The following is a 21,408-nucleotide window of genomic DNA, read 5'->3' as shown; positions in this document are numbered from 1 at the left end:
GCCTGCCGTGGTTCAAAGTCGACTCTGGCAGGAAAGTCCAGGAAACTATTATTGATCTCCAGTTAACTACCAAAAAGCTGGAAGTGGAGCTGTGGCTCAAGTGGTAGAGTGCTAGCCTTGAGCCAAAAGAAGGTCAGGGAAAAGGCGCTCAGGCTCTGAGTTCTAGCCCTGAGACCAGCATAAAAAAAAAAATCATGTTTTTTCTCCAGGAACTGTACAGGGGCCATAAATACCTATTGCAGTACTTATTTTTTAAACCAGGGATATATGTTATATATATATAATATATGTATACATATACATATATATGTATATTTACCCCCGACTACAATGTGTGAAGAAGGGTTATGCAATGTAACTTTCTGACAGATAAAACCTGTAGGCTGAGGGTGTACTCAACGGTGTTGTGCATGTATGAGTCCCTGTGTTCAGTCTCCAGCAACAAACAAAACCTCAAACAACAACAACAAAATCGTGTATGTTTAACCAAAGTATTTTATTTGAGAATTACACAGCAGAGTTTCAATAGGACATAAGCTTTGCATTATTTTTCCCCTGGAGAAGTACTAATTATACAGTTTTATTTCAACCAGAATGGAACTCCTGAGTAAGTGTAGAATGTTGGAGATCACAGTGTCAAACATTGTACTGAGAAATAAGAGATCTTCCTACATGATAGCTAATCCAGTCAAAATAATTGGCCACCTTGGTGTAAACCCCTGGGAACTCTGGCTTTCCACAGTTTTCACCCCAGCTCACAATGCCCCAAACATAAGTCACGTTGTTGGCATCCATACAGACTAAAGGGCCTCCAGAGTCCCCTTTGCAGGCATCGATGGAACCATCTTCTGTACCTAAGAAAGAGAAATCACCTGTTTCCTGCTGCTGTTCAAGGTAGCTGTACCACCTTCCTTCCTTACTCCTCCACCAAGAGTACAGCAACTTGTACTCCCCTGTCAGGAAGTGATAGGGGCTCTCCCACTGTGGGCCCCTCCTGGGTTGGCAGATTGGAATGTGTTCTGCTTGATCTCCTAAGTTATCAGTTGCTTTCTGCCTGTGTTCTCTTTGCGACTGTATACCAATGTGAGATTACATTATAGCATCACACACGAAGTGGGAAAGCAATAGAATACCTAGGACTTATTGAGTGCTCCGTGGTGTTAGTCATTGTCTTCATCATCACCACAGCCTGATGAGGTAGTCTCATAATTTTCCTCATTTTACAAGTAAGACAATACACTGAGAGGTTCGCTAACTTGTCCAGGGTCACCCAGCTCACAAGTGGCTGGCATGATCCTAGGCAACCAGACTTCAGAATTTGTCTTCTTTACAATGGCAGATCTTTGTTCACTAAAAGCATGAGCTCCATTTCAAACTAGAAGGCCAATTTCTCCTCAGGACCTTTGAACATTATTTTTTTTCTTTGATGATACTGAGTTACTAGGTGGTACTGAGTTGCTAGGTAGTACTGAGTTGCTAGGTGGGTACTCTACCTCCAGTGACTTTAAAGCACGGGTGGATGTAGTTTGAGACTGGCTCCAAATGTTGTGAGCATAGGTGGCTCACACCTGTAATACTAGCTACTCAGGAGGGTGACATCTGAGGAGTAAGATTCAAAGCCACCCAGGGCAGATAAATCACTGAGACTCTTTTCTTTAATTAACTTGCAAAAAGCTGGAACTGGAGGTGTGGCTCAAGTGCTAAAGCTCCAGTCTGGAGCAAAAAAGCCAAAGGGAGTGAAAGGACTTGAATTCAAGTCCCAGTTTTCTCTCTCTCTCTCTCTCTCTCTCTCTCTCTCTCTCTCTCTCTCTCTCTCACACACACACACACACACACACACACACACACAATTTTAGGTGCTCCAGGCCTGGTCTTCAGTGGAGTGATAAGAAGTCCTTAGATCAGGGAGGTGTAGTCTCAGAGGGATTAAGATGGTTCTTGTGAGACTTCCAAATAAGTTCTCAAAAATAGAGTAAGCCCAGGCCAAGCTCCTTTTGGGCTTCCTTTTTTTTTTTTTTTTTTTTTTTTTTTTTGGCCAGTCCTGGGCCTTGGACTCAGGGCCTGAGCACTGTCCCTGGCTTCTTCCCGCTCAAGGCTAGCACTCTGCCACTTGAGCCACAGCGCCGCTTCTGGCCGTTTTCTGTATATGTGGTGCTGGGGAATCGAACCTAGGGCCTCGTGTATCCGAGGCAGGCACTCTTGCCACTAGGCTATACCTCCAGCCCATTCCTTTTTTTTTTTTAAAAAAAAATAATTTTTGGCACTACTGGAGTTTGAACTCAGGACTTGCAGAATGCTAGATAAGTGCTCTACATCCTGAGCCCACATCCTAGCCCTGGATGCTTTCATTATATTCCACATAGATTCTTGAGCTTTTGCCAAGGCTGGCCTCAGACCTCCATCCTCCCACTATAGCTCTTATAAAGCTGTGAATATGGTTGTAAACCACCACACCTAAGGCTTGTTTGGTGAGATGAGGTTTTGGTAACTTTTTGCCTCAAACCTCACTCCTCCCAGTTTTCATCTCCTGTCTTTCAGTTGAGCTGACTTCTGATCTGGAACTCTTGGGGTACTTGCCATGAAAGCTCAAGACAGCTGAGTGGATACCAACACCATGCCCTCAAGCCTCTGAAACTGTGATAAAATGAACTTCAGTTCTTTTTTCCAGTATTGAGGCTTGAATTCAGGGCCTCACATATGCTTGCTTGCTTGATCAGCTGGTACTCTACCACTTGAACCATGTCTCTACACCCTCTTTTCTTTTTTTTTTTTTTTTGGCTAGGCCTGGGGCTTGAACTCAGGGCCTGAGCACTGTCCCTGGCTTCCTTTTTGCTCAAGGATAGCACTCTACCACTTGAGCCACAGTGCCACTTCTGGATTTTTCTGTTTATGTAGTGCTGAGGAATTGAACCCAGGGCTTCATGCATACTAGGCAAACACTTTGCTGCTAAGTCACATTCCCAGCGCCCCTCCTTTCTTTATAAATTCTCAGCTTAAAGCATTTCATTAAAGTTATAACAGCATATTAATATAACATATGTCCCAGATAAACCACTTGGCACTTACCTGCACACTGCATTTCATCTTCATAGTAACGATTTGAGTAAAACTTAGAGCAGTTGCCTATTAGCTTGACTTCACCCCATCTAAGTGAAAAGACTTTTTGGTTATCTAAACAAAATGAGGAAATAGACATTAGAAATCATAAATGAAACATCTAACTAAATGGTCTCATAACTTAGTAAATCATTGGGACAGTAAATTATCTATCTATCTATTATATAGAGAATAACTATCTATAAAGACCATATACAAAGACAAGCATGGTGGCTCATGCCTGTGATCCTAGCTACTCAAGAGATTTGAGATTTGGGGATTCAAGCCAGCCCAGGCAGAAAAGTCTGTGAGACTTTTATATACAATTAACCAGCCCAAAAACATGAAAGGGAAGCTGTGGTTCAAGTGGTAGAATGCCAACCTTGAGTGAAAAAGCTAAAGAAAAAGCACACTGATCCAGATTTCAAGCCCCTGTACTGGTACACACACAAATACAGAATATATATCTATATATATATATGTGAATATACAGATATGTCTGTATATATTATATGTCTGACATATATATTCTTTAAGACACATATCAACTTTTGAGAACAATCTCTTAGCACATTTAATTGCCTTCTCTTCAAATGCTTAGTGCTGTAATTGACTTTCTAGATTTGGGTGAAGTCAAAGGAGAGCCTATAGCTGAAGTCATTACTGCTTAATAAAGGCCTGGTATCCTGAGATCACTGGGGTGCAATCCTTGCCCTCAAGTCACTGAGCTCATCAGGGAATTGGCTAGATATTGGAAATGAGGTCTTCTCACAAAGGACTTCTTCTTAAAGTTCCTGAATACCTTGTCCAAGCTTGTTAAAGTGAAAACTTTTTTTTTTACAGTGACCAAATGCAAAAGGAAGTTATCAGTGTAGAATTTTGTGTGTCTGGAAGGAAATCCATCTTTTGGTAATCTGAAGCACTTGGAAGGGGAGTTAGAATTTGCTTTATATTGAAGTGACCATTTGGGTTCTTGACATTTTTGGTCCATGGAAGGAGAGGGGCCAGGTACTGCTGACTGACAGACCAGAACAAATGAGGAAAACACAAGAACATAGGATAAAACATCTCAGGTGTGCAGAGTCAATCTTTGTCCTATCTCCCTTTTCCCCCCCAGCTCACAGCAATCTCTTTATAACATATTTTATCATTGTGTGTCATCTTCCTCAATACTTACAGTTCTAAGAAGCTAACTTTGTGGGGTACATTATAGTAATTCAATGCATGTACACAGTGGGTAATAAATTAGCACAAGCACATCTTTCTCTTCAAACATGAATGTTATTTATGCATTGAGAATTTTGTGCTCTCCACAAAATTGCTCATTTGAAAATTGCAACATTTGAAAAATCCATTGCTGGGTTGGGAATATGGCCTAGTGGCAAGAGTGCTTGTCTCGTATACATGAAGCCCTGGGCTCCATTCCCCAGCACCACATGTATAGAAAAGGCCAGAAGTGGCGCTGTGGCTCAAGTGGCAGAGTGCTAGCCTTGAGCAAAGAGAAGCCAGGGACAGTGCTCAGGCCCTGAGTTCAAGGCCCAGGACTGGCAAAAAAAAAAAAAGAAAAGAAAAATCCATTGCTTTAGCAGCCACAGTGCTAAAGAACAGATGTAATTCTTCCACTTTAGCTGTTTGGAGCCCCTCCCTTAGGTGCTTTCCATCCCACCCTCCTCACTTCCCTTCCCAGTCTATAGGGACCGCTATTCTGTTTTTCTTCTCCAAACCTTTTACCTTCTGTCCACATCCCTCCAACAAATTCAGGGAGTCCACACTGGGTGACAATGTCTATTCTTTTTTCTTGGTTCATATTGACCTCTCAATATCAACTTCAGGGTAGAGTTTGGTGTCCTTTGAAAGTCTGCATAAGGATAGGCTATATCATGTGTAAGACCCAGTGCAAAAGGGCATGTGGGATGCAAACCCTTCAAAACCCATGAAGAACTTCACAGGAGTGACAGGACAGCAGAGCAGTAAACCAGTCTGGGGATTGTCCTGTTCATGATGTCCTGCTGAGCAAATGCACAGATTACAAAGCCCACCAGCATGCTCACTCTTCTGCGTTATGATAGTCTGTCTCTAATTCTAAGAAGTTCACTCACATGCATTTCTATTTCTTCTAGCACCTCTCACTTCCCACCCCTGGATGCTGAATAACAATTAAAAAATTAGTTATAAAACAAGTACCTTTTTCTCGCCCCCAGCCAGAAATGATGCATCTCTGGTTAGGTTGAAATAGATATGGAGACCAGGGGACGCAGGCAGGGATGGAATTAGAGATATCACATTCTTTGCGGGTAGGCTTTTTTTTCATTTCAATCAAAGCTATGTCATTTTGGTAGGTGGTTCCATTGTAGTTTTCATGGACAATAACTTTTTCCACCCTCTCAACCATTAAGTCCTCATCATATCTTATCCAGTTTAGAAATCCGGTCCATATTCTGTAAATGTGTGCTCGATTGGGTCTATAAGAAATGAAAAGGGAAATAACACGTATTGAGAAAAACGTATAAGTCTTGAATTGTAATATTTCATCTTTATATTCTCTCTTTAATTTTCATCTTCCTAGCTTAAAAAAAATCCTGTGCTCGTGAAGCCATGAGATTAAATTTACTTAGGAGAGAGCTAGATCACTGGGAAATGAAGAGCTGGCCAATTTATCTCACTCTTCCTACCATCTCATAGTCTAGTGCATCTTCACAATGAAGCATTTCAAAATGGATTTTCCTTAAGCAATAAAACTTAACCAACTTAGTGGATTTTTTTTGTCAGCACCAGGGTTAAAACTCAGGGCCTTTCACTTGCTTTGGGCTGCTGCACTACCACTTTAGCCATACCTCCAATTCTCACTTTTTGCTCATTATTTTGGCTATATTTCAGTATCAGAAATCTTGAATATTGTCTGATGGTTAAATGTGCTCATTTGTTCAATTTACTCAATTAATACTTTGGGCATATATACTACATGAACAAAGAAGGCACTGGTGCTAAGCGGGGGGACACAAAATGAGTAAAATACAAAAATCACCCCTGCTTTCATGGAACTCAGCAAACGATACAGCACAAAATGGATGATGACACTGAAAAAGACAAGTGTTCTCCTGTAAAACATGTGAACAGACACTACATAATTGTTTCAGTCAACAAGTAAGCTTTGACTTAAGGTTCCATGTGGGGCCCAATAGGCCATGTTGGAGTTTTTGTTTAGATTTTCTTTTATCTTAAGAAGATTGCAAACCACTGAGTTTTAAGTGGTAAAATGAAGTGTAGAAATGGCACTCTTGCTGCACAGGAAAGAATGATAGGTGGAGGCAGTGGCTAGACAGTGTGAATTATTACTTAAGAGGCAATTCACCCAAGGTCAGGTGAGAGAGCAGGGTAGTAACAAAGGAGGAGAAGAGAAGTTTTGAGAATTAAATGATTAGAAATTAAAATTGCTTAGGCGGCAGGATTGTGTTTTGAGGTCAGCCTAGGCTGATTGTCACAAAAACAAGCTGGGAAGCTGGGTGCTCATAGAGCATGCCTATAATTTAGCTACTCAGCAGTTGAGACTTGGAGGACCACACAAACAGCCCAAGCAGAAAAATCTGTAAGACTCCATCTCCAATTAACCAGCAAAAAGATGGATTAGAGGCTCAAGTGGAAGAGCACCAGCCTACCAAGCTAGCTGAACAAGGACAAGGCCCTAAGGTCAAGCCTTGGTACTGGAACCCCCTGTGTCTTCCCCCACAAAACTGTAACCAGCTGGGTATGGGGATTCATGGTGATTGTGCCTGCATCACAGGTATCAGGAGGGAGAGGGAGGAGAATCATGGTCCATGGCCTGCAGCCAAGGTGGGCAGTAGTAAAAGTATGAGACACTGTCTGAAAAAACAAAAACAAAAACAGACTAAAAGCCAATTGAGGCATGGCTCAAGTGGTAGGGTATTTGAGGTAGTTTGGGTCCATTTATCTACAAAATAGGGTGAATGACTTTTAAGAATACTCAATAAGATATGGCCTGGTCCAGCATTAAGTCTGTAAGAAGTACTCAATAAATGTCATTTCCTTTACTCTAAGTCACACCTGAGACTGGAAACTTGAACTTAGCCCTTCTCCAAGTTAATCTTGATTTATTCATCAATAAGCACCTTTCGAGTGGTGCCATTTAGCCATCATCAGACCGTTTTGTCTGTCACACAGACTGGATCCCCATGTGACTGTATTTGGGGACAAGGTGTTTTCAGAGTAAGGCTAGCTCTTTAAATCTCTTTGAGTGAAACCAGAGAAAATGCTAAGTTAGTATCATAAACTCTTCTGAGCACTTTGGTTTCTGCACTAGCAAATGAGCCAAGCAAGCAATTCAGTCCCTATGCACTTGGTCAGCTGTTTGCAATGGAATCAACAATTGAGTCTGTGGAGAACACAGAAGTGTCTGAAGAACGGTGTCTGGACTCCTGCTTATGAATATCAGCAAGTATTTAGCAATTAGTGAAGTGAAAATTAATGACTTCTTATAGATGTTTTTATTTATCATCCACCACAATCTCCATTACTCCTTTTCATTGTTTCAAGAAAGCGAAGACATACTGAAGACAATTTACTTTTACCTGACACAATGTGCAGCAGTCAAAATCCAACAGCCACCAATATAAATTCCCCCACAGCTGATTTTTTCATCATCCTTAATGGCCACTTGCCATGGGAAGTCTCCCTGTAAAAGACATTTGTGTGGTCACAGCCATTCACTGCTGTTCTAACAGACAGTGGAGTGGGCAGGCAGCCCTGAGATATTTCCACTGTAAGCCTCCAGTCTCCTATGATCACACCATCCCGTGTTCTGACTTGGCTATTCCAAGGAAGAAAATATGAATGGTCATGAAGGCCTACCGCTTGTGCTGGCTTTCCTCCGACCACTCGCTTCCTTCGAATGTGTGTGTTTCTTTTGACCCCACAGGACATTTTAGGCAGTAAGGATTTTGTCAGTTTTCTTTCTTCAAGGAAGGAAAAGATCATATTGTTATTATCCTGAACCTGTTAGCATCTGTCCAGCCATTTCTTGATTATCTTTGCCACAAAAATCAGCAGGATCACAGCTAATACACCATAGGCCCTAGTCATAAGTTGTTTTGGATTTCAAATGGTACTATTTCTCTTGCTGAACATTTCTGGCTTACTACTCAATTTGGCTTGATTCTCTGACATTTTCTCCAAAGGTGGCCTTGAGGCAGAAAGAAGCTGGCCGAGGGGTTAAACATTTACAGGCTTCTGGCAGATGAGAAACGCCACCTGTCCAGGCATCTGTGCCGTGAGAACTTGGGATGGGTGGGGAAGGGTGGGTCACATTTTGAAATTGTCAGAATAAACTGACAATATGGGAAATTGCATCCTTTCCCTATGACAGTCTTTCCTTTCCACAGCTATTTGTACAGAGCTCTTTAATAATACTAATGTTAACATTTTGAAAATGCTGAGTACTCTGTGTCTGCCTCCATACTGAGCATTTTTTATATAGTTTACATCATTTAAACATCATATTAACCCTAGGAGGTAACATGCCTGGAACCCTGGACAATCAAAAGAGCAAGACCTATCAGGCATTGGATGATCTTTCTTCCCATGTGAGCATGGAGACAGAACACATTTGTCACTGAGAACAGCACAGCTTAAGACATGAGCTTGAAAGAGAAATGATGACAGAATAAAGTACAATATATTATCTTTTCTTTTCTATGTATATTGATCGTTTGTGAAATTTTTTTTTGTAAACTTGTTCCTTAGCCCCAAATGAGGAAGGAAATTTAGTGCTACCATGAATGATTTTGTGCATGCTTAAGTGAGAAGGAATGTGCACAGAAGTTTTGTTTGTTTTGGTTTTGGTGCTATTCATCCAGAAACCTGGGTTGGAGGAAGTGTAGTGGCAAGCATTAAATGTTGCTTGGACTTTTGACAGAAGAAAGACCTCATCGGTTGAGGCCTATTTGGGTAATGTCTGAAAAGTAATACAATCTTGAATAAAAAATAGAAAAAATGCTCTTGATTAGTATTTCTTGCTTTGAGGTCTAAATCTGTCACCCTTTGAAGGATTTTTTTAATATAATGAATTTGGGGGTCTGGCAACTAGAAGTGAGTATGTGAATTTCATTTAAAATGTCCTAAAATAGCCAGGCACTGATTGTTTTTTTATTTGTTTATTAATTGAACACAAATTTTTTTTACAAGGTGTTGTGCAAAAAAGGGTACAGTTACATAGTAGGGCAGTGTGTACATTTCTTGTGATATCTTACGTCCTGTTTTTCTATCCCTTCTCTAGGTCAGGTAGACATATATACAATATATAATGTATCAAGAACATATACAGTATTCACAGACTTGGTCTCTACTGTCTCTCCGTCTCCCTTTGTTAACAGTCATATATCAGGGAGATCATGCCCCTTTGTTTTCTGTGTTCTAGGCTTGTCTCGCTCAACATTATTTGTTCGAGTTCTGACTATTTCCCTGCGAATAACAATATTTCACCATTCCTAATCGCTATGTAGTATTCCATTGTGTATAAGTACCATATTTTTTGGATCCATTCATCTGTGGAGGGGCATCTGGGTTGTTTCCATATTTTGGCTATTGTGAATTGTGCCACGATAAACATGGAAGTACAAATATCTTTTTGATATCTTGGGTTTTGCTGTTTAGGATAGCTGCCTAGGAGTGGTATGGCTGGGTCATAGGGTAGGTCTATATTGAGCTTTTTGAGAAACCTCCATACTGTTCTCCAAAGTGGTTGTACTAATTTGCACTCCCACCAACAATGGAGAAGGGTTCCTCTTTCCCCGCACCCCCTCCAGCATTTGTTGTTTCCTGAGTTCAGAGTATAGGCCATTCTAACTGGGGTGAGGTGGTATCTCAGGGTTGTTTTTATTTGCATTTCCTTTACTACCAGGGATGTTGAGCATTTCCTCATGTGTTTCTTTGCCATTTTTATATCTTCTCTTGTGAAGTCTCTCTTTAGCTCTTTTGCCCATTTCCTAATAGGTTTATTGGGCTTGGAGGGGCTTAGTTTTTTGAGTTCTCTGTAGATGACAGATATCAGGCCTTTGTCTGTTGCTGTGCTGGTAAATATCCTTTCCCATATCGTTGGCTGTCTTTCTATTTTGGTGGCTATGTCCTTAGCTGTGCAGAAACTTTTTAATTTGTAGTAATCCCATTTGTCGAGTCTTTCCCCTATTTGTTGCAGGCACTGATTGTTGGTGGGAGTGTAAATTAGTACAACCACTATGGAGAACAATATGGAGGTTTCTCAAAAAGCTCAATATAGACCTACCCTATGACCCAGCCATACCACTCCTACCTAGGCAGCTATCCTAAACAGCAAAACCCAAGATATCAAAAAGACATTTGTACTTCCATGTTTATCGTGGCACAATTCACAATAGCCAAAATATGGAAACAACCCAGATGCCCCTCCACAGATGAATGGATCCAAAAAATATGGTACCTATACACAATGGAATACTACATAGCTATTAGGAATGGTGAAATATTGTTATTTGCAGGGAAATGGTCAGAACTCGAACAAATAATGTTGAGCGAGACAAGCCTAGAACACAGAAAACAAAGGGGCATGATCTCCCTGATATATGACTGTTAAGGGAGATGGAGAGACAGTAGAGACCAAGTCTGTGAAACCCAAAACTGCTTGCCAAATAGTATTTCCCACAGGATTGGGGCAGCGACCCAACAGTATGTAACTAAAACCAAACAATTACTTATCACATAAAGGTCAAAAATTGACCTCTCAGTGGAATACAATAGCTCAAAATCTAGGTATATACGTTCATATTAGACTACTGTTGACATATTGTCTAATATCGACATTGCATTTAAAGCCCTAGGCAAATTTTCTTGGGCGCGGCCACGTGGCTAATGTATATGTTCTTGATATATTGTATATTGTATATATGTCTATTTGACCTAGAGAAGGGAAAGAAAAACAGGGCATAAGATAATCACAAGAAATGTACACACTCCCCTACTATGTAACTGTACCCTTTTGCACAACACCCTGTCCAAAAAATTTGTGTTCAATTAATAAATAAATTAAATTAAAAAAAATAGCCAGGCACTGGTGACTGATGTCTGTAAGCCTAGCTACTCAGGAGGGTTTTTTTAAATTTAATTGTCAAAGTGACATACAGAAGGGTTACAGTTACATATGTAAGGTAGTAAGTACATTTCTTGTCATACTTGTTACTCCTTCCTCATTTCTAACCCACTTTCCTTCCCCCAACCCACCCTCCCTCCCCCTCTTTCTTTTCTTTTCTTTTACTTTCCCAATGATGGAAATCATCATTCTAATCTACAAAGCTTATGAACCCTAGGAATATTTAACAATTAAACAATTTCTTGGCTTGGAATGTTGCTCAGCAGTACAGTGCTTACCTAGCATACATGATGCCCTGGGTTCGATTCCTCAGCACCACATAAGCAGAAAAAGCTAGAAGTGGTGCTGTGGCTCAAGTGGTAGATTGCTAGTCTTGAGCAAAAAGGAAGCCAGGGACAGTGCTCAGGCTCTGAGTTCAAGCCCCAGGACTGGCAAAAAATAAAAATCTTCTGATTAGGTGATATGTACATTTCTTTCCTTTTGCTTAGTATCATCTGTTCCCTCTTTTTCTCTCATTTCTTCTATACCCCCCACCACCCTTGGCCACTCAGGAGTTTGAGATGTGAGGATCACATTTTGAAGCCAGCCCAGGCAGAAAAGTCTGTCAGACCCTTACTTCTAATTACCTTCCAAAAAAGGTGGAAGTGGAACTGTAGCTCAAGTGGTAAAGTGCTAGCCTTGAATTAAGGTAGCGCAGGGACAGTGCCCAGGCTTAGCATACACACAAAAGTCCTAAAACAGGTATCTATTTTATTCCCTATTGTACATAATCTAAAGTGATATAGAAAATAACAATATTTTAACTGAGTCCAAGTTTAACACAAATAACTTAATACTTTAACTTAATTTGACTCTTAGTGCGAAACAAGCCAGATCTTCAAAAGCTTCCTCTTATCATGACTTATAACACAGCAAAAGAACAGGTTCATTCAATTACATTGGTTATATTTCAGTTTCAGGGGGTGCATTGCAAGTTCATGTTTGAAAGCTGATTATTTTGGACAAAACTAACCTGACAAAGTTCATATTGCTCTATGTAAGTCTGGAGAATTGTTTTATTTCAAGATTAATTGTATGAATTAACCTAGCTTCAAAAGTAGTTCTCTCAAAATCATTTGTGCTGAGTTGGGCACTGGTGGCTCACGCCTTTAATCCTAGCCACTCAAGAGGCTGAGATCCGAGGATTGTGGTTCAAAGCCAGCCCAGGCAGGAAAGTCCATGAGACTCTTATCTTCAATTAACCACTAGAAGTGGAGCTGTGGCTCAAAGAGGTAGAGCACTAGCCTTGAGCAAAGAAGTCAGTGTCCAGGCCTGAGTTCAAGCCCTATAAGCGACAAATATACATATATATGTATGTATATGTGTGTATACATATATACTCGTGCTTGTTTTCCTTGAAGTGATAAGGAAAGGAGAAGAATGATATATTTTTCAATTTCAATATATATTAGGGGCTAAATGGGGGTCAGAACGAGTGGGAGAGGAAGTATGAAAAGAAGAAGGTAGAGGGGATGGTGAACATGACCAAAGAACTTTATATGCATGTATAAGAATAGAATAATGGACTCCATTAAGATGTTTAAAGAGTGATGGGGAGAACCAAAAATGTTTAGGGGTAAATTTGACAAAAGTACATTTAGATGTACATATGGAAATATCACAAATAAACCCTTTTATACAACATATCTGATAAACATTTAAGTATTATTTTGATAAATTACAAATACAATATAGTCATATTTAATGTACATACGCACATGACATTAAAATGCAAAGTTAAGTGAAACCAATGAGCCACCAATAAAAAGTGAAAAAGTATGATATTAACTTACCCACATCCATACCAGGAGTCAAAAGCTCTATTTCTTCTATTTCTTTTTCTTCTATGATAAAACAAACAAAAATCCAGTGATTACGGTTACGTTTATAGAGAAAATGAAATCATTTAAACAAAATCGACAATAATTTGTCTTAAAATTTGTCCTCCCATTTTAAATGAGTATACAGGATTCCCCAAAGCATGTCATCTGATTTTCTTTCTCTGGCTGGTAAAGGGTAGAAATTCTTGCTGGCACACACTGGAGGTGTTGTTGGTATAAGTTGTGAGACTCAGGGTTCTGTAGCTTTCCATAGTAAGAGCAGACAAAGACTTTCTTTCCTCAACTCTGCACTCAAAACTCTTTCCATGAGAAGGAAGCAGTTATGGGCATGGACAAGAGAGCGGAACTATCATTTAAAAGGACCCTCTCATAGTGTACACTAGAATGCATCTCTTAAAGGGGTCATGCCCATAAATATAGCTCATTGGTTTCAGGAGTAGATATAGGTAGCAATTGTACTTTTACTTCTATATCCTTTTCTTCCTTTTTCTTGAAGTTATATAGGGTGTTGCCATCTTCACTCTGCTGTTCTAGAACTTTTCAGAAGATAGAACATGATTTCTTTGGCCTGGGAATCTGGAGGCCTACAGCCACCAACATGCTGATGGGTGTCTGGGATATGATGGAGATAGCATAGTCCAGAAAAGGCAATGCTACTTAGATGAAGCAATCGTGGCTCACATTCCTGAATTTCCCAAGTTCTCTTTGGGGCAAAGGTACATATGTCTGTTATAACACACACCTAAGTTGTTTTCTGGAGCAAGAAGTTTCTCAGATGCATTACAAGGCACACTTGTGAATGAGAGGCAACATTCATATTAAGTGCTCAAAAAGCAAAGTAGGGGAAATCTAGTGTAGCTCAACTACCTTGAGTATTAGAAAAGCAGCACAAACCCTCAAAAGTATGCAAGAGGGGCTGGGAATCTGGCCGAGTGGTAGAGTGCTTGTCTCATATACATGAAGCCCTGTGTTCAATCCTTCAACACTACATATATAGAAAAAGCCAGAAGTGGCACTGTGGCTCAAATGGTAGAGTGCTAGCCTTGAGCAAAAAGAAGCCAGGGACAGTGCTCAGGCCCTGAGTTCAGGACTGGCAAAAAGAAAAAAAAAAGGTACGCAAGAAAAACATTTGGTTACATAAAGGTTAAGGGGTTTCATTCAACAAATTTCAAGATGAATAGCATTAACAGATAGAGGAGTGAGAGAATAGAACAAAGTATTTGCAATATCTAAAAGTGACACTTGATCAATATCTAGAATGTAAAGAGAGTCCTTGGAGATCAGTAAGGAAGAACAATGCAATGGAAGAAATCTTAAATTAAGCAAAAGATGTGAACTATTGAAAAGATACTAACTGGAGAGAGTAAAGAAAAAGTAGAGGAAACTCAAAATGCTCCTATACACACGAGTCTAAAACCAAAATCGTTGGCTATTTCCAGACTATAAGCAAGTAAACAATGCTATTGTTTGACAGTTGGTGACTGTCAGAAAGTTGGATAATGCTAGCTGCTGTTGGGGTGAGGAGAACCCCCAGGCAGTATTGGGAGATGGGAGGATGGGTGCATCACAGCTTTGCCTAAGAACATGCAGGGACAAGTGGCCCATTAGAGATATGCATTCCTCAAGACTCAATAATCCCTTGCCCAGTTAGGTGTCTCAAAGAAATCCTCCCATATACCCTGAAGCAGAGAATACTCATTACAGTGTGATTGTAGGCTGCAAGTCCATGGCTGAGAAAGCAGAGAGTAAATTAGGAAAGACGAACATGGCAGAATATTTTATGGAGGCATAAGAAGTAACAGATTAGATGAATACATAAGAATGTGGACAGATCTTTAAAGTGTAACACTTTTGAAGAGGAAAAAGGAAACATGAGACCTACAATACAATGCTATATGAATAAAAATGCATGCTTATAGAATAATGAACATTAGAGAACACAGCACACAAACAAAATGACACGTGCATTATGTCGCATTAGAATGTGAATTAGGGGGGGAAGGGAATGGGAATAAAGTAGAGGGATAAAGGGAAAAGAAATAAGCTAGATGGGGGCCAGGCCTGAAACAATAAAGATCACATACAGTGAGTTGAGCAATATCATTAACTCCTCTGAGGTTGAGTGCTGAGATGAGGGAGAGAAAAAGGGAGGGAAGGAGGAAGGGAACCACAACAAAGAAGAAGAAATGGGATCAGAGAGGGCAGGGAATAGTAGCTCCCGAGAGGCAAGATGGTGAGTGAGAGCTGACGCTAAGAGGAAGGAGTGGTTCTGAGTTGGTTAATTCCTCAGGAATCCCAGAGTCCTGAGAAGGACCACGATCCATGGGCATTATGTGGGCTGGAACAGTGATCATTTTATACAAGTAACTAGGGAAAGGTAGCCCCAAAGAGCTGAGGATTTGAGGATATCTGGAAATGTGATACATTTTTTCTGGTGACAATTCTTTAGGAGCTGCCTACATTTTGAAAAAGAAAAATTAAAGGAAGGGCAGAGAAATATTTGGCAGAGGTGAAATGTGGAAGGGGCACTGTGGCTTAAGCACCATCCTTGAGCTGAGGAGCCCAGGGACAGCGCCCAGGCCCAGAGTTCAAGCCCCACTTCCGACCAAAAAAAAAAAAAGGCAAAATGTGTAAGGAGGGTTCCATTCAGGGTGGTTTTCTGGTCTGCAGGTGGTAGATAGGAGTGTGAGATTGAAAGTTTCATCACCAAACAAAGGCCCCTGTGCCTAAACTAATGGAAAAGCTCAATTATTGGTAAGGCATCATCAAAACATGCTTAGTTAATATTTGCATTAAAGTATTAAAAGGCAATTGCTTCAAGTTTTGAATATTGTAATGATATTGCAATAAAATTTTACCTTGAGAGCGTAAAAGTCCTGAAGAAAACCAAAACCAAGACATTTACCAGAGCAAAGGAGAACTTTCTAGCATATTCATACAACTGTACATTTATTTTACTGGTGTATCTGCTAGTCATTCTATCAATCCATGCAGAACCCAGTTCCTGTTCCCTTATAATGAATTCCTTTTATGTATCTAAATTTTAACAGAATAAACCCCTACACCCTACGTATTACTCTAGATATCATAAAGATTGAGACACCTTATTTTCCACAGTAATGTAAATTTTCTATTATAAAAATAGATTTACTAGCTGGGCACTGGTGGCTCATGTCTGTATCCTAGACATGCAGGAGGCTGAGATCTGAGGATCATGGTTCAAAGTCAGCCTGGGCAGGAAAGTCTGTAAGACTTTTGTCTCCAATAAACTAACAAAAGGCCAAGAGTTTAGCTATGACTCAAGTGGTAAAGTGCTACCTTGAGCAAAACAAGCTCAGGAATAATAACCAGATCCTGAGTTCAAGCCCCAAGATTGGCACAGAGAGGATTTACCTTGAGTTTCAGGAAGTCTGGATCCTAAAACAAAAATCAAACAAAACACTCACTAAGGCAATAAAATAATTTCATTTCATATACCCACACCATTAATATTTTAGAAATACAGTATAACAGTTCAAAATTCATAGTTAATAAAAGCAAAAGAAAACCAAACAGTAATGACATTTACTTTAAAATTTTACAATGACTAACTGAATTTATGCTTTAACCATATGCCAATTTTACAGCTGTAGAAATCATTCTAATTGGGATTTAAAAGACTAGTATTTCAGGTCCATTTGAACACACACTTGGTGGCAAATTTACTACAGAGTTATAGAGAGTTTGTAACTGTTTTAACGTGTATTAATAAAAGCAGAGCTTATAAAAGAGAAGCACTCAAGATACATTCTAAACTTCCTTTGATTTATGATTTATTGATTTGTGTCCCCGTAAGCAAAAAAGTCACAAGTATTAATCTCACATCTCTGCCCTTACTTGTCCTTTCCTGATGTTTCCTCATAATTTTAAAGAGAAGCAGGTAGCACGGGGAAAAGGACAAAGTCTAAAATATTATTACATAAAAGAAGTGCGATTAAATGTATAATTTCATTGACAAGAGTTGTGGCTTGCTCTTCTCCTATCTGAAATATTTCCCTTTTTTCTCTGTCTCTATTAAGGACTGAACTAAACTGAAAACAAAAGCACTTTTTCCTCATCTCCTTTTTAAAATGAGATAAAATTAAAATCCTAAAAAAAGCTGATATCCTAAAAAAATGTTGTTTAAGAACCAATATCAACAGAAAATTAAACAAGATGTCAGTACATCTAACATTGGCCTATCTAGTAGTGCCAAATATAATTGGTCTCAATTAATTTATTCACACATATTGTCAACCTTTACTCAGTGTTTATGTGTGAGGCACTTACCTGCGGACATTTGAAATATGAAAATAACTGGATAGATTCTATTTTTAAGTAGACAGTTGAGAAGGAAAGGCAAGCACAAAGCCCACGAGAAGCAGTTGAAGTAACCCAGTGATGTGTGGTATGGTCTGATACCAGTTCTCAAGAACCCGTGGTGCCTCTGACTCCTCAACTTTCTACCACAACATGCCAATGGCTTGAAACTACCACGGTGGAGTATTTATACCCCAAACATTGGCAAGAGCTACAAATCACAGCTCCCACGTCCTCTCTAAAGCTGGCTGTTAGGCATTTCCAAGCATTCCACTGGTACAGTCCACAAGTGGAGCAGTTATGTACACTGGTGGTCCTCCCCTGCCTTCCCCATGCTCACTGAAGGCAGCCCCATCCTTTCAGCTCGCAGGCTAACATCTTGCCACTACTCTTGATGGCTCATTTGCTTGCAATCACTTTTTAACTGAATTCCATCAGTCGATAAGTCTTACTGTCTCTATCTTTAAAAAACAATGAAGAACCTTGCTGTTTCTTATCACTTCCCTTTCAACCAACGGGTCCAAGTCACACATCCTTCTCTTAATTACGGCAGTCATTTCTGAACTGGATCCTTGCCTCTTCCCTGTCCCAACAGAAGCATTTCCTACCTAGCAGTCAGAAAAATCTAGATTTAAAGTATGAGGTCAGTCTATGTCACTGTGTTTAGTCACATACTGGAGCATGACTTCATTTCTTATTTGATCTGCCCTGATGCCTTTCACCTCTGCTTCTCTTGCATTCTTGCTACTGCCTCACTACCATCACTGGGCCACCTATTACACTGGCTTCCTTCTGCTGTTCTTCAAACGAGGGATGCTCTTGTGCTGAGAGGAACACTGCCCTGCCATCGCTCTGCCTGGGGTTCTCTTCTGCTTGCATCATCTCCCTGAATCCTTCTCATAACACCTTATCTAAAATTTCACAATGTGCGTCTAACAATTTATTTCCTCTTTTCCTTGCATACGATTTGCTCTCTTAGTACATTTTTTCTTTTATTAAGCTTTTACTTATTTCTCATATTTATTGGCATTCTTTCCCCACTGCCCTGTAAGATCTACAAAAGGGCATGGCCGTTTACATGTGCATTGTATATTGTTACCTCCACAAGGTCCTGGTACACATTTGAGAAACTTAGTACAGACTCATGGGGTAAGAAAGGTGACACCCTAAAGAGAAATATCCTTCATGAAGGACATGTCCATCTGTGTGGCAGAGATTAGGCACATTGTATTTCTCACCCTTAGGGACTATCCAGAGCACCAGCATGAGCTCCAAGACTTGGTTAGTAAAGGGAGAGTTCTGGTATTATTCTACCTTTTTGCTATATATTACATTTTATGGAAACAAAATGTATTTGATGAAACACATTTTCCCTATAGAATTTCAGTCAATACATGCAGAGAGGATCATGCAATTAGGAACAGATATTTTATAGCCCCTACTGACAAAACAGATGGAAGCAACAATCATAACATCTGCTAAAAGATGTGGGGATTTTTAAAAAATGAATCCATCAAAGTTGCCCAGGGATCAATGTTAGTCAGCATCACTGGAAATAAGACAATCAGACAGGAAGACATTATGAGTAATGGGAAGTTGTTCTGCAAAGTTTATCAAGAATTCAAGCCCAGGGCTGGGGATATGGCCTAGTGGCAAGAGAGCTTGCCTCATATACATGAGGCCCTGGGTTTGATTCCCCAGCACCACATATACAGAAAACGGCCAGAAGTGGCGCTGTGGCTCAAGTGGCAGAGTGCTAGCCTTGAGCAAAAAGGAAGCCAGGGACAGTGCTCAGGCCCTGAGTCCAAGGCACAGGACTGGCCAAAAAAAAAAAAAAAAGAATTCAAGCCCAAAATATGGAATTCTACATCTAACCAATTCATAAATCCAGAGACATACTATAGGCAAAGGATCCATTTGTTCTTTAAAAAAATCATTGCATGAAAACACTGGGGTAAGGCTATGGGGAGGCAACTTAAAGACTAAAAGAAAAATTTAATAAATCCAACATTTGTGTTCTCATTAGCTTGATAGGGACATTTCTGAGATGGGAAATTTTACACAGGGCTGTTATTAAATGATGTTATTGTTTGTAGGTATTGTTATTAAATGAATATTACTGTTTGTTGGAAAGAGAATAGTATTTGATATATAGTATATATGTGTATATATACACTAATATGTACATATACATCTGAAGCATTTTTGAAAATACTACAATAAAAAAGCCACAGACAGGAAAATAAGCTGGAAGAAAAATGAACAAGTCTAGCAAGATACCAGTAACTAATAACAGAAGATAGGTTCACAGAGGATCAGGCCTTTTTGTTTTTTGTATATGTGAGAATATTTCATGTTCTGCAATAATAGGCAGATATGTGAAAATGAACATTCTATAGTTTGTCAAATGCCTACTCAGAAATATCCCTACTACTACTCTCACTTAAGATTATAATCCAGGGAGCTGGGAATGTGGCTTAGTGGTAGAATGCTTGCCTAGCATGCATGAAGCCCTGGGTTTGATTCCTCAGCACCACACAAACAGAAAAAGCCAGAAGTGATGCTGTGGCTCAAGTGGGAGAGTGCTAGCCTCGAGCTAAAGAAGCTCAGGAGAGTGCCCAGGCCCTGAGTTCAAGCCCCAGGACTGGCCAAAAAAAAAAAAAAAAAAAAGATACTAATCCAGGCCTTAGGGTGGTTATGGACTCAAATGGACACTAGTGCTTAGCTAGTGCAAGGTTCTGTGTTCAGTGTTTGCCCAACAAAAAGTGCCATAACCTCTGGACTCAAAAGTGAAAGGGAAAAGACACCACAAACTTTAGATTACCTTCACAACCAACTTCATCTTCTCCTGTAATGCAGTCCACCTCACCATTGCACTTATACTGGCTGGGGATGCAGACGCCTGACTTACAAAGGACGCTTTTACCTCGGCATTCTGTGCAAACACAAACAGAAGTTTCTTCAGCTTCTTAAAACCGGATAAGGTGGATGCTGGGGTAGTTCAGTGGCAGAGTGCCTGCCCTGGGCCCAATCTCCGTCATCATAATTACAAATGGAATGAACTGGAAACTTAAAGTCAACAGTAAGATTGCTTCTAACTTTTTTAGTCAGAAGAATGAATGTGGGGGTCGGGGAACAGCATTCTGTCTACCTTTACAGCACAGTTCATCGCTCTGGTCTCCACAATCATTGACGCCATCGCACACTTTCTCCTGAGCAATGTATTTCCCATTCACGCACTGGAAGGACTGACTTGTTGGAGAAGCTGTAAAAGCAGGAGTTATCTTTGTGAAATTTATTTATGGAATGGTGCATAATATCCTCATCACATGTTTTGGAACAATGGAGTCATTAGGATAAAAATTAGACCTCAAGAAATTATGTAAAATCTACTGGTATAATCAATATAAGACATATGTTTGATGATGACAATAAATGTCAAAACTGGCTCATGGGGGCCCTTTCAAAACCAGTCCTGGTTGGGGCAGTTTGTAGTTACTGGGCCAGAGGGGAATCAAGAACCAGGAGCATTAGCTGACATGAGCAAACACTGGTGCTCACCTTCTCTTTTTAGTGGCAGTCTTCTTGCTAGTGCCACCCCTACTTCCAGGGCACACATGGACCATGCCACTTACATGTTGATGGGACAGGGTGTGGCTTTGGTGTTTAACACCAAACCTATGGCCAACATATCCCAATGAGATGATGGAGGAGAAAAGTAGCAGTGACTGCTGGGAAAAGTAGGTATTGGCTGAACATCTTAAAGAAAGATACATGAGCTAAAATGCTCAAAATAGATGCTAAAAGTTCTTCTTATCCTCATGTTTGCTGTAGTAACATTAATACAAATGTTAAAGGAAGCAGAGAGGAATGGGGCAACTTTGCTTTCATCAAGGAAGTAGAGAGGAGTAATATTTGGGTGGCTAAAAGGAATAATGGGGAAAGCAAGTCTCCTTGACT

At 40.0% G+C, this 21,408-nt stretch overlaps 1 protein-coding gene across 1 annotated transcript in view; it reads right to left on the bottom strand.

The window, feature by feature from the left end:
• Positions 1-459: 459 nt before the first annotated feature.
• The window catches only part of Cfi (complement factor I), a 31,010-nt gene continuing 10,061 nt past the window's right edge, over positions 460-21,408 (bottom strand). Inside the window, exons 6-14 of the mRNA XM_048333839.1 lie at positions 20,600-20,713; positions 20,273-20,383; positions 16,504-16,527; positions 13,063-13,113; positions 7,963-8,066; positions 7,683-7,786; positions 5,281-5,558; positions 3,067-3,171; positions 460-854 (exon numbers count right to left, since the gene is read on the bottom strand). Of these exons, the coding sequence (XP_048189796.1) occupies positions 637-854; positions 3,067-3,171; positions 5,281-5,558; positions 7,683-7,786; positions 7,963-8,066; positions 13,063-13,113; positions 16,504-16,527; positions 20,273-20,383; positions 20,600-20,713 (1,109 nt within the window). The 3' untranslated portion in view covers positions 460-636. The remainder of the gene's footprint in view (positions 855-3,066; positions 3,172-5,280; positions 5,559-7,682; positions 7,787-7,962; positions 8,067-13,062; positions 13,114-16,503; positions 16,528-20,272; positions 20,384-20,599; positions 20,714-21,408) is intronic.

The sequence above is a fragment of the Perognathus longimembris genome, chromosome 24 (assembly GCF_023159225.1).
Source record: "Perognathus longimembris pacificus isolate PPM17 chromosome 24, ASM2315922v1, whole genome shotgun sequence".
Classification (NCBI taxonomy): Eukaryota; Metazoa; Chordata; class Mammalia; order Rodentia; family Heteromyidae; genus Perognathus; species Perognathus longimembris.
This window is presented reverse-complemented; position numbering and strand designations above follow the sequence as displayed.